Consider the following 13,908-nt stretch of genomic DNA (forward strand, 5'->3'; position numbering starts at 1 on the left):
TTGTGGAGCTCTAGTATACATTTCCAGTTCCTCTCTGAAGTGTTAAATTCCCATTAAACAAGTAGTAGACCTGCTGGGGCCTGATGCTGTCCTACGACACAACCCAGGGTGATCGTTCCAACTCTTTCTGACCCTAAAGCCCTGTCCCTATTTCTTGCTTATGGACTGAGAATGCTGACTGCGTTAGTATTGATATCCTTCTGGTGGATATTCTTTGCAGCCAGAATGTTACCAAACCAGGGTGCAGATGATGCATTGCAATGGAAAAGCAGGCTGAAGCCAAATTGTTGCAGTGGGTGATCAAATCACAAGTCATGACTGAGCTGAATAACAGAATCTGCCCAGCCTCTGAACAGAAAAAGTAAAACAGAACCTCAGGTTCAGGGACACTGTAAAGGAAATACTGAATTTCTCTCTGTAACCTCCAGTACAGAAAATAATTAGTATCATTATAAAAAGTCCTCTGTGATTAACACCTACTCAAATGGAGCTATATAAAATACTAATCCATGATTGTGTGTGTATTTTAAGTGGTTATTGAAATAAAAAAAGAAGTTCCTTCAATTAAAAAAACCCCAACCATTATACCAATAGATGTGTAGGGACTCTTTCCCAAAGACTCTTAATCAGAAATGGAGGAAGAGGTGGGACTGGAATTATTATTTGAAATGCCAAGACCAGTAGAAGCACAGATATACCAAAAGGTCAGTAGAAGTCCAGATATACCAACCATGTTTGGTTCTATGGGAAACTCTGTTGAAGGTGGACAGATGTAGAATGATCAGTCCCACAGTCCAACCTAAGATTAAAAAGAAAGGCCAAATGAATAGCATCCGGCATTCCCACTATCTGGTACTCAAACCGTAAAAACCATCCTGATGGTAGAGCTAACTCTTTGGTCTGGAAGAGAAGAGAAGGATTCAGTTTGGAACTGAATTAGCATTAAGCTGCATTTCCCCAATTGCTGGTAATCTTACTTCACTGGTGTCTTTTGGTAATGACATCTGAAATCCTCCTCTTTTGTATCACAAAGCCAGCTTAACTGGCCAGTTTAGCATAATAAAGACTGCAGAAGCCTTTTGTCCAAATCTGCTTGGAATCAGGTGTGGTGAGACCAACCCTTGACAATATGCCTGTAGTTCATCTACACATTTCAAGTCTGAGTCACATGTTTGAATCAAGATGGTCTGCATTAAAATTACAACATGATATTGTTATGCCTGACTCCCCAGGATCCTGACATAATAGAAATATCTATCAGCTTTCTCAGGGCATTCAGGATAGGCATGACTCCTCTAGGCTCCAGATAGGCATGTCACGCCAAACACTAGAATAATCAAACTGTCTCAGGGTATGCATGATAGGCTTAGCTCTCCTAAGCTCTAGCCCATTCAAATGTCTAGTAACTGCCTCAGAGAATTCCCCTCGGAAAATGGAAAGAGCTTACCAATGGGCGTAATGGGCAAAGATTACCTAAAAGGTGTAAATTAAAAGATAAAACTTACTGCTGAAATCTGCTTCTGTATATCCCTTGCTGCTATGTGATTCTGTAACTTCCCCCGTTGTCGCCATTGTTCTGATTTTTGTCAAAAACTGATTGTATTGTTCCCATTTACCGAAAGCTCACTGTGAAGCTATAAAAACCTCATTCCAACTCTGTTCAGGGCCGCATTCTAACCATGAATGTTGGCCTCTGCAGGTAAATAAACTCCTCTTTATTTTTACCATCCGGTCTCTGGTCTCATCTGCAAAACTGCGAGTTACAACAGATATGACTTGGCACCAGATGCCACTAATAGGAATTCTTTTCACATGTCTAGTGAAAATGTGCAGAAGAAAGAAAAACCAAGTTGTGCCTGTACCTGTTTTGCCCACTTCCATCCATTATGTAATCGGCTGAGGGTCTGCATAGAGCCTACACATGTACAAATGGGCTATGCTAGCATTGTTAGGCATTCTAAAAAGGCAGGGTGCCTCACAATGCACATACTCATATGGAATTGGCTCTTAGCAAGCTCTTTCACATGTGAATGCATGGCTTTGTCCTCCCCACCCCCCCAACATAGCTTTAATTGTTTTAAATAATTTTATTTAAAATTATTTAGACATTCTTTAAGGCAGTCTACAAGCATGTATGTTCACTGAATGTGTGAACAAAGGATAAAGACACCTTAAAAATGACTTTTTGGAAAGTCAGGTCCTGGGATGTTTCTTGTTACTTATTTTTTGCTTTTAAACTGTTTTAAATTCTTGAACATAAAGGGGTTCCTGTTAAGTTTTATGGTTCAGGTGCTGTGAACTGCCCAAAGCAGTTTGTTCTTTGGGCAGTAAAAGTATGTAATAAATGAATGAATTACTTAAACTATGATCATTTGCCAAGGAGGCCATATAGTCCCAGAAGCTGGAATGCTGCAATGGGGGTCACAACCATAACCTTATGATAGACCTTTGCAGACAGAAACTCCCAAGATCAATCTTTGGCATTTTCAGCTTAATGCTGTATCAGGAAGCACTTGATGGCTTCTGCCTGAGCTCCTGGAAGAGCTGCTAACAGTGAGTTGGCAATTCTTGGCAAGTTGGACAAATAGCCTACCTGATATCCCTAGAGTGCAAGTGGAACCTTGCTGCTAGCCTCTGAAACTGGAAATCATAACTCAGATCTTTCTTGTAAAGTGCCAGGAAGAATGTATCTATCAATTTTGATTTCACTCAATTTTCCTTTTTTTTTTTTTTTGGTCAGTAAGTCTTGATCTTTGAGAACTTCTCTAGTCTTAAGTTTGGAACTTTAAGATTTTGTTTAAGTTTAAATGAATATTCATAAGCATTACTGTGCATGCTGCACAGTATACTACTGTCTACTGTGCACTAGGAGGCCTTAGGACTCGTTTCTTCGACAGAAGAATAGCAACAATAGCACCAGCATTTTAACTACAGGGGGGACTGCTCCCTTTTCTTCCACAATCTGCTTCTTACTGCCTAAGAGCACCAGAGATAAACAGCTTTCTCAGAGGGGCCCTGACTCTGCAAAGACCTGTTCAGTTCATTGCTCTGGACAACCGTACTTGGGCCCTTGGCTACTGTAGGCAGCAAGGCCCTGACAAGAGGAGCAGCTGCAATGGCTGCTTTCATATCAAATGGAGCGCCAGAGACTTCCTTGTCTGCTGCTTCCTCCAAGCTGACCTAGCCTCCCTTAGCCTGGTGGAAAACAGAAGCAAGTCTGCTTGCAAAAAGTGCCTGAATGAGCACTTGAACTGAGGGAGGTAATAGATAAGCTCCATATACTGGCTTGCTTAAGTGTTGCTTAAGATTGTTTGGATCTGCAATTATCTTTCTGGAGTGCACCTGCTTTTTTCATGATCCCTGTGACCAGACTGGGGTTTTGCACTAGACTGGATGACGGTTAATAGATGTGCAAAGAACATAAGGGCTTCTTGTTCTTTTGTGTTCAATGCCACAATGTCTCATGCTACCTTAAAGGCTCACAAATATACTATGGCTTATTAAGTTTTCATGGACAGGAGTCCACTGCACAGAAAGTTGTTTTGAAAGATGTGGTTTTTCATGTAACTGGAGAAAAATGGCATTTTATGAAATAAAGGTACGGCGCCCTGCTCTGTGTGGCATCTGAATGAGTGGAATTTTTGCACACATGTGCTTCCTCTCCCATTTCCCCCTGAATCTTTCTGCCTAGTTTGTTTGTTTCTTGTTCCTGAAAATGCCTTCAAATGGCTTCTGCATCTCTCCCACACATGGCTTCTTACAAATGGGTCCTTTAAAGATACACTCTCAGAAACACACTTCAGCGCCTGGGACATTTGCCTCAGACAGCTGAGTTGGGATGTCATGAAAAGCTGCAAATTATTCATTATTTCATGTATTAATTATTGTGCTATTTTCACTGCCAGGGAAAGACAGGTACGTGCAGGATTTCTGCCTCAGGACCAAAATGGTTTGACAGGCCTTGAGTTGTTCTCTGCACTTCAACTGAAGCTCTAGCCAGGGGGCAGTTTTTGATGCCCAGCTTCAGGAACAAAATGTCATGCAGCCAGTCTGGGACAGGATTATAGAGACCTGTGGGGTGGGCACAGGTAGCTGAGATGGTACAGGAAAATACAGGCTACGGAGAGATCTGTGAGTGGGAAGCATTTTTATGAGTGCCTCAAATCATGAAAGTACCTAATTGTGCGTTTTGGCATGGAAATAGTAGATTTTAGGATTCCTAGAGCATAGAATGGTTAAAAAAGGTCCTAGAATCCCAGAAACTTCCAGAATAAAGTATTTGTGATAAAATAAGGAGCCACCTTATGCAGCAGCTTTGTATCTTTGCCTGGGTCAGTGACCTGAAGCAGCAAAGCAAAGTCCTGAGGTGTCTATGGGGCAGGGTAGGAGAATACAAGCAAGAATTCTCTCAAAAGTCCCCCCCATGTTTCATGGGTTGCTTCCAAGTAATGGTGTACATTTGTAACTTAAGAGCCTGGAGATTACAATGTACAGTACATTGCCACAGACTCTCCCTTGCCGGTGTACCATGTCCAGTTTGCAATTCACATTTAAGGGGCCATACTTCTTTCTGCTGATTCCAGGCACTCTTGTCCTCCCTACCTGGACTGGACCTGAAAGATGAAGGAAAAGTAGGTACACGTGGCAAGTTAGTTTTAAGGAAGCACAATCTAAGAAATTTTAGATTCTGTCCAGAATGTGAGCAAGAGGCTAACTGACTTGCCTTCTATACTATTTGAATTATCACAATTATTTCTCAGTATGCCATGTATTTTCACACGTATATTAGCATAAGCCAGTTTGGGCAACTTTTTGTTCTAACCCAGGGCAGAAGACCCCATCTGTTGCTAACCAACAATGCCACTGCGCATGCCGCAGGTTGATGCTGCATCCGGTAGCTTCACTTGACAAACAGAATTCTTGCATTCATGTTGTTGCGTTTCGGGTTATAGAAGAGCATTGCCAAGCTCCCTCAGATCAATAACTGTCTTCCACTGGCAGTTCTCCAAGGTCCTGATGAGTCCACTCCTGCCACTGCCACTAGGATGACTCCTCACTGCTCAGTGACCAATGATCAATCCTCCACATTTTGCTTAGCACCCAGCGGGCTCCTAGTCTGGCCACTACGGGAAAACTATAAGCACTGATTCTCATCTAAGTGCCCCTGTAAATGCACACAGTTCTCAGAGAGAACCTTCCCATCTTGCATTATATCGCTCAAATAACTCACGTTTTAAAAATTAAGTGAGGCAAGCGTATTTAGCCTGCAGTGCACATTTGAATTCAGTCATTAGTCACAGAACACCATGTTCTGCACTTGGATCAGTAAGATGACCATAGCAAGAAGCTCTAACTGTTAATACATGCTGGATCACTTTTGTTTACTTCTCATGGATTTGTCTGCCATGTAATATTCATTCTGTTCAGCTCTGAGACTTTGTATTCGTCAGAAGAAATGAACTGCACTGAAAAACGCTGCTTGTGCATTTCACATCTACTCCATTTAGAGAGTCAATTTTCCCTCTAGCCCCCTTCTGTTATGTCTTGATTGGACCAGATGGAAAATTACCTCAACTCTGAGATTTCCAGACAATAAATCATATGAGCCTTCCTCTTTCTAAGGAAAATTTAGACAAAGAAAATTTGTTCCTGACAGTCTCCACTCAGCCCAGTGTCAAACAAATACACTGAGCAGGAACTCTGGGAAACGCAGAATGGTGTTATGTGCTCTGTGGACAAAGTCCTGTCAAAAACAGTTTTTCTAACTGGCTCCATTTAGCTCCACCTCTCCCCAAACTGCTTCGATGCCAGCTGGTCATTAGAAGAACTTCTAAATAACTTTAAGAACTGGTGCCTGAGCCTGTTTCTCTCTCTCCCTCCCTCTCTCTTTGTCCCCCACCATTTCTCCATGTTTGTGTCATGCCTAGCCTGTGGGCAAGAACTGACTTGGTTTGGATGGATCTCAAATTAATTTTATTGCTTATCTGTGTAACTCTGGGAGCCTTTTCAGATGATGAACAGGGTAAAAAAGATTTATTTAAATAAATATTTTATTTAAATAAAAGGAAATAAATATAGGAATCAAGGTGTGATCACAGTCATGTGCATTTACTAAACCTCTATACTTTGAATTTTCGTTGCTTGGTGTGTTTGCATTTTAGTGGAGTATTTTTTACATGCCCTTTTAAATTTAGATCAAATTATGCACACTCTTCTGATTTAGAAAATTGCAGATTTCCAGTATTCTGGTTAAGCAATGTTGCATTGACAGAATAAAGAGGAATTGGTGTTTTTTGTTATAAATTAAAAAGCTGTTAGATAAACTGCTCTCAATTCTTGACAACAACAGAAACAGCACTATCAAGATTTACATCTTTTCCTTTGAAATGCTGTATTTTGTGGTTTCTAAGACCCGCAAAGAAGGAAAGAAAAAGAGAAAGCAAGCAGAAATCATTTCTCTTCGATTCTCCCTTGAGTCCCCTACAGATTTTTCTGTAAGAGGTCAGAGTCAAGTCAAAAAGGTTAGTCACAGAGTCTGAAAAACTCTTGGCTAAAATAATTCTCATTATAGCAAAGGTTCCCCCACACCTTCACTTCCAAAGTCAGGTTTCTGCTCTCTTTATTAGCAGCTTGCGTCATTCTTTTATCTAATGTTAATGCACTCTGAATAATTTCTGCTCATAGGGGCAAAAGTCTAGCCCTAATGAACAAAGATCTACCTCTAACGGTTTAAAAATTAATTCATTTCTTTCAGCCATTCTACCCAACAACTGATGGTGTATTTGTCAGTTCTGTTTTCCATCTGTAAAGGCAAGTGGTGTGAAGCATTGCTTCTAAAGCAGGGGTCTCAAACTCAACTTACCTGGGGGCCGCTGGAAGTAGAGTCTGGGTGAGGCTGAGCCACATCAAGTATTCCACCACCGCGGTGGTGGTAGGCTGCTCATCCCGCGGCCGGCCCGGGCGCCACCGGCGCTTTGAAGGCCGCAGGGCCCCTCCCCCGTGCCCTGCCCGTCCCGGCAATTGGCCCGTGGGCCGCAAGTTTGAGACCCCTGTTCTAAAGAATGTTCATCCTGGCCTGGTTCAGCCATAACAAGTTGCCATGCATCCTCCCTGAGAGAATGAACTGTATCTTTATCCTTTGTATGCCAGATGAGACTATAAAAATCTTCCACTTCATATCCTAAACTGTGGGAAGTTTCCAAACTTAGCAAACTATAGTTTGTTTGAAGCAGGGATGAGGAACTTCAGCCCTGCAGGCCTAATCCGGTCTATGGAAATGGTTCAACCAGCCCAAAGAGGCCAGGCTGCCACTCTGTGTCCTGCCTTGTCCCTTTCCAAGCCGCACACTGATGGGAACCATCAGTTGTTTGAGGCCAGGAATCCACCTATTATTTCCTACCATTGATCATATAACAGGGATAACAGGGAGATCTCCTTTTCTTCGTATGCCACTTGCTCTCCCAATCTGCCTGCTCTATGCCTTTCACTATTAGGAAGCAGTACATTCAGTGCTTCATCCACCTTGCGGTCTCCCAGTGGTGGAAGGTATGGGGCAGCCACAGTGGTCAGGATCAGATGACAGAAGACTGCAGAGGACTGAGACAATGCTATTTTTCCAACCTTGAGGGCTAGAGAAATATCTGAAGTTCTACTTTCATCTTGGTCTATGTATTCTCAGTAGTCATAGTTTCAGTGTCACAAACCCTCGTTTGAACAAGGCACGTTACCCAAGTTTGGATATCATGAGGAAATGTGGTCAGCTCACAGTCAGAAACAGTAACTTTTGATCTCTTCTTCTGACATGAAAAGCATTGGAGGAAGCATATGGGCTGCAAGACTGTCAAGGCTTGTTTTCATTGAGGGAAAACCCAATTTCTCATTATGTATCAATAAGGTGACTTTGCAGGGGTTTTACAATGTATTCCAAAAATCTGTCCAGTTAGCATAAGAATATATATCTCATTGAAACTTGCATTATATAGTATTTTAATGTGCTGCTCTGAACTGCCCGGAGCACACTGGCTATTGGGCAGTATAGGAACTAAATAAATAAATAGCAACAACAACACAGCTTGACTGCACACAAATAGAACTAAAAAAAGATATATGTTTGGAACTCGTACACGCAAATCCAGTCTGCCTAGTTTGTCAGATTTGCCAGGTTTCATAGCCTTGTGGTGAGCCTATTGCTTGTGATGAAATATTCTGCACAATTGATGCTACCTTGGGAAACATCACTACATATGGACCTAGCAGTATATTATGTGACTGGGCATACCACACTCATATGCATCACACAAGTATCATACCCGGCATGCTATCTTCTTTACATTGCCAGGCTCAACTCATACAATCCATCTGATGGTGAATCTGTAGAACATGCAACACCATAATCTGCAGCTTTTGGGAAGTTTGACTGCTTCAGCTGCTTGAATTAAAAACAAACTGAAGCAACCTCTTCTCTCAGATTGTATTGCAAATTTCATATAAATAAGCATGCAAGTGAAGTCACATCCCTGTTTGAACCTTATAAAATATTTAGAGGAAGGCGCTCAAGTGTGTGTGAACTCTATGCATTCATAACCAAGTCTGAAAAGAGATTCCTATGCATACATATGGAAGCCTTTCACCATGCAGTTAGAAAGCCTGAAGCAGTGGTCCTTCCACACATGACCCTCCATGTATTGATTTAGCATCCAAACATGGCCCATGATTTATATGGAATTAGTAAATCCATGATCCAGGACAGCCTTTCCCAACCTGGTGCCTTCCAGACACATTTGGAATGCAACACCCAGAATTCCCAGTCAATGGTCCTGTTGGATGGGAATTCTGGGAGTTGCACTCCAAATGCCTCTAAAGACCACCAGGTTGGAAAAGGCTGTAGGACATGGCATTCAGCAAGAGGCAGCTACAGGTATGTCCCCATGGACTGCTTGGAGAAACTGGGCAAGAGGATCAGACCAATCTAGTCCAGCATTCTTTTCACACAAAAGGCAAGCAGTTGTCCACAAAATTCCACAAGCAGGATATGAATATCACAGCACCTTCTCCTTAAGTTCCCCAGCAACTGGTGTACATAAGCATACCAGCTGATTTCCATCTCCACAGTGAAATAATACACTGTATTCTGTAACACTTTACACATTTGGTGCAGAAAACATTGCTGCAAGTTTGCATTATGCTAGGAAAGCTCTAAACCAGGAAAAGAAAATGTAAAACTTGAGAAGCATCCACCTATTCCATTTCCATATGCTATAGCACTTTCCTTAGAATATAACCCATCAGTCTTCGCCCAACTGAGGGCAGGAAGAACAGGGAGGGAAGGGCTGCCTCTGCACTTGTCTCACCCTGCAAAGGCCTACCTGGCTGATTTCAGCCATCTGCATCTTTTGGGCATAATCAAGGAAGTGGGCATCACCAGGATTCCTCATATCTCAGTGCACCCTCACTCCTCTCCTCACCACCCCTGGGATGCTCCACTGGCACCAACACCAAGGGTACATGACTGTGGCCCTTTCAACTTTGGAGTCCTGGCCAGCATGGAAAGACCTGCACCAACTGCAAGAGTGGACAGAGGATGGAGCTATGACTTCTGCAGATGGAGCTGTGACTCTGGGCTATTTGACCTACCCAATGACCATCTAGGCAGCAACTAGCAGCTGCAGGATTGTGCTCTATGCAGGCTTAATTCAATTTACTTAACAGTATCATGTAGGCTTTGTGCTGGTAGACCCGCTTCAATAATTTGCAGACTGCCATAGTAACTACGTCTGAAACCATTTTTGGACCAACATAATAAAGCTACAGTGGTTCATATCAGTGGTATTTGAATTCAGGATCGTTTCATAAAGCGGCTGTAAACCCTGTTCTTGGAGAAAGGAGAGATGTGGAACATTGGTAGCATGAGAAAGGAATTGGCTGTTTTGAACTAGGGGCCTCATATTTGTCTGAAGTGTACATTTAAAGCAACACCCATTACAAGTATCTTCTGCATTTGTTCTTGCCCAATTAATGAAGCATGTATGAAAAAAATACTTGCAGCATGGGCCCTGAAACTATGCATAAGATAATAACCCACTGCAAAAATGAATGTATAAATATAGCCGTAAACTGTGCATTACTATATTTCTATTAGTTACCAATTAAAGCAGACTGTGGTTTTGCTTTATAAGAATTTGATAAGAGCACTGGTTAATTTAAAGGAACCCATCCTAGTTCAACTAATTGAAGATATATGTGTGTGCATCCATTAAAGAAGAGATGGAAAAAAGGAATGAGATGGGGAAACCATGAGTTCTTTTAATGGTTATTGGCTGCTGTGCAGTACAGGGTATTTTTTTAAATCATTATAAATAGCTACTGTGGCTTGTTTCAAAATGTCGATTAAGCCAGGCAATATCAAAGTAACCGCATTACAGTACATTTGCTCCTTTGCATTGAACAAAGCTACTCTTTGAATAATAAAATACAAAAAGGCTGCTTTCTTTAATTTAATCTAACATGCTGCAAAGTAATTAACAGCTAAATCTGTAGCTGGCTAGTTTTATGGCCCAGACATCCAAGTTTCTGGCTCAGCACACTTGTTATCACATTGTTATTGCTTTCCAGTTTCAGTAAAAGTATTTTATTCATCCACACAGCTAGAAGTAGAAACAAATAACAAAAACACCCAATATTGGTTTTGGTCTTATGCAACTTCCCTCTCGCATTGTAAAATATCACCACAATGCCAAAACTCCAAAGTTATCAAAACAATGAAAAAACTTTACATGCATTGATATTTTAATTTCCATCCTATCATCAAATGATACAAACAATGAAACAAAAATGTTTCAGTGGTAAAAGTTTGTAGAATATATTTTTAAATAGCTAAAAGGCCACATTCATGACAGAACTTAGCAAGTATTACCACATTTTGAGTAAAGGGGAGACACCATTCTACTGCAAGGAACCTGTGTTCCACATTTAAATACACACACACACACACACACACACACACACTAGAGAATTATAAAGAGCGATTTAACTATTTGATGTTAAAGAATCTTACATTTCCAGAAATAATAGACTGTAAATGAATCAAGTGGGTTTTTCTTACTGTCCTTTCCCAGTGATCACCAGAAGTTCAGATCTATGGCAATGGCTGTAAGACCACCACTCTATGGAAGCTTATGGACACCTGGTGGAAGCAACCTTCTCCCTCCTGCCATCCTGCCCTGCGGTTTTACTAGACAGGCCTTTTCCTTAGCTAGTTGGAAGGTTTCGGAGGGGGAAGGAAGGAAGCTGAAACAGCTGCAAGATAGCTTGTATCCTGGGCTTTCTGGCTTCCTCCCCTCTGAACCCACCCGAAGATCCTCTTCCCACCTCTACAAGGTCACTGCCACACCTTTCTGAGGTTGCTTTTGGAAGGTAGCCAGTGCAGTTCATTCAGTGCTGGTTGTGAGTGGGTGGGAGGTCAGATTTCTGAATTCCCCTTCTGAAGTTTTGTGTCTGACTGTGGACCTGGGGATCCAAAATATTTTTTGCTCTCCCACAACACAGTGTTAATTCTGGATTTAAAAAGCAGCATACTGGGTGCTAAAATCAGTTCTCATTCTGATTTTCCCCCCTCACCGATTCAGTTTACATCTCATGAAACTCATAATGTTCACCTACAAAAATAACTATGTCTGACTTTACTCTTCTCCAACTTGGGGCGAATATGCACTTCAACTCCCATCAGGCCTATTGCCAATGATTATGAATGCTGGGAGTTGTAGACCAAAATCCCTGGAAAGCACCCAGGTGAGAAGGCTGATCCATACATTTCTAGCTCATTGCCTGAAATGGAAGTAGATGATCAGCATAAAATGTTATTAGTACTCTAAAGATCATATTTCTATGTATATTTTCATGGGAAAATGTATTAGTACATGGAAATTAAAGTTCTGACATACCTAACATTCTTCACTTGGCTGACCCTTGTTATAACAAAAGTAGGACTTTATTTCTGCCTCAGTGACATCCTTTCATTTTGATCATCTGCTTCAAATTTACATTGGAAAAAGGATTACAGTGTGGGAAAATAAGTAGTAGGAAGAGCTAGAACAGTACAGTGTCAGTACCAGAATCTACAACCGTGTGTGCTTGTATGCATTTTATGAAATCTGTTTGAGTTTTATGAGTTGTCATGTATTTTGCAATTACTTATTGAATAAATCAGGTTTTTTTCCAGTTTCCTGAACTGGCATCATGCACACCTGAGCAATTTGCACTTATGATAATGTGCACTTGTAAAAATGCACACATCTCTCTACGATGCATGTTTTCATACATTTGTCTATAGAGGGAAACACACACTTTAATTGACAGTATTTTCTGTATGAAATGCATAAAATTGCAGAAAGTAAACAAACAAAAACAGTCTGAGACTGTGGAATCTGTACTCTGGAAAGGTTGATCTGCTGTGGAATCCATGGATCAGATTCCTAAAAATCAGAACTCAGTTCAATCTGTTGAGGATTTCTCCAACATTTCTCTATATAAATATCCATAGCAGTATGCAGTGACACATGCAATAGTCTACAGTAGGGTTACTGAACCTTTATCCATGGCTGGCATAATGAAACTGAACTATCCTCCTCTTTGGTGGCATTTTCAGTGGCACTAACAGATAGCAACTCTGTGCAACGCATAATGATTTTTACCATTTCTGATGCTGAATGCCTTTAGATGATGATGATTACAGTTTATTTAGGCCCCTCTTTTTGTCCTTTTGCAAGAAACCCAAACAAGCTTATGAAGTTCTCCTCTCCATTTTATCCTCACATATCTGTATGTGGTTATCTCAGCTCCAATCACATAACTTCCCCTACATGTCATGTCTCCCAATCTCTGTCAATTATCATTCAAATAAATAATAAACAGATCATAACACATGCAGGAAACTTATAGCAAACTATTTACCCGTATTAAATCCCAACAACTGCACCCATACCACCAACTGGTGCTGTATTTCTCAGGAAAACCTACAAATGCATTTGATGCCATTTCTTAAAAGGAAGCAATTTCCATTGTTTTTATTTATATATGATACATCCTACTTTTCTGTTAAAAACATACACAGCAAATTACAAAGAAATGTATCCAAGGAACAAATAAAAATTACAATGACAGAGTGAACAGTAAAAATAAAACAGAACACAAGCAATTAAAACCAAATCAGATTGGAAGCAAATCAGATTGGAAACAAAAGAAGCATGCAAAATCAGACAGGACACAGAGTACTCAAGATTAAAAGCCTTGGAGAATAAACAGTCTTGATCTGTTGCCTGAAGGATGCCATTTTCAATGCATCAAAAATAACAGCTGGGAAGCAAGTCTTGTAGATGGGCTGCCCCTACTGAAAAACTTTTTTTCTTTCCTATTTTAGTTTATTTATTTTTGCAGGTTTACCTAGCCAAACACTGATAGACGGGCTAACAGGAGGATTGTCTCCAAGTCAGATCTTACAGGCAAGTAAATATGAAATGTCCCAAACATAATTTGAGACTCATGCAGCAGCATTGCCATTGCTTGTTGTTCTTAAAAAGATACTGATACTCCTCTTTCTTTCTGCTTAAGAAAATATGAAACATTATGAGGCATAATATTAGAGGCTGAGACAACTGTACAAGAGTATATGCCTACCAGAGTTTCAAGATATGGAATTCCTCTGGGTTTCCAACTCAATTTTTCTATCTTATCTTACTCCATCTTATCTTTTTCTTCTTCTTTTAATATGGACAACTACTTTACAAGAATGGGATACCCAGAAAACACTGGGTCCTCTATTTATACTGAAACCACACTCACAGTTTATGCAAATGAAATGTGTGAATTAACACTAACAGTTACCATATCTTTCATTAATTGTTCTACCTATTA

The 13,908-nt window shown here is 40.7% G+C and overlaps 1 protein-coding gene across 4 annotated transcripts in view; it reads right to left on the reverse strand.

Moving 5' to 3' along the window:
- Positions 1-13,908, reverse strand: part of IMMP2L (inner mitochondrial membrane peptidase subunit 2) — a 520,099-nt gene that overhangs the window by 76,035 nt on the left and 430,156 nt on the right. For 2 of the 4 annotated variants that reach the window (XR_006413969.1, XM_044422948.1), the window contains one exon: positions 731-799. The exons of the other annotated variants lie outside the window; for them this stretch is intronic. Coding sequence is in view for 1 of the 2 variants with exons in the window: in XM_044422948.1 (XP_044278883.1) it covers positions 742-799 (58 nt within the window). In the remaining variant the exon portion in view is untranslated. The remainder of the gene's footprint in view (positions 1-730; positions 800-13,908) is intronic. 4 annotated transcript variants of the gene reach the window in all.

The sequence above is a fragment of the Varanus komodoensis genome, unplaced genomic scaffold, assembly GCF_004798865.1.
Source record: "Varanus komodoensis strain SLA01 unplaced genomic scaffold, ASM479886v1 scaffold13_1, whole genome shotgun sequence".
Lineage (NCBI taxonomy): Eukaryota > Metazoa > Chordata > Lepidosauria > Squamata > Varanidae > Varanus > Varanus komodoensis.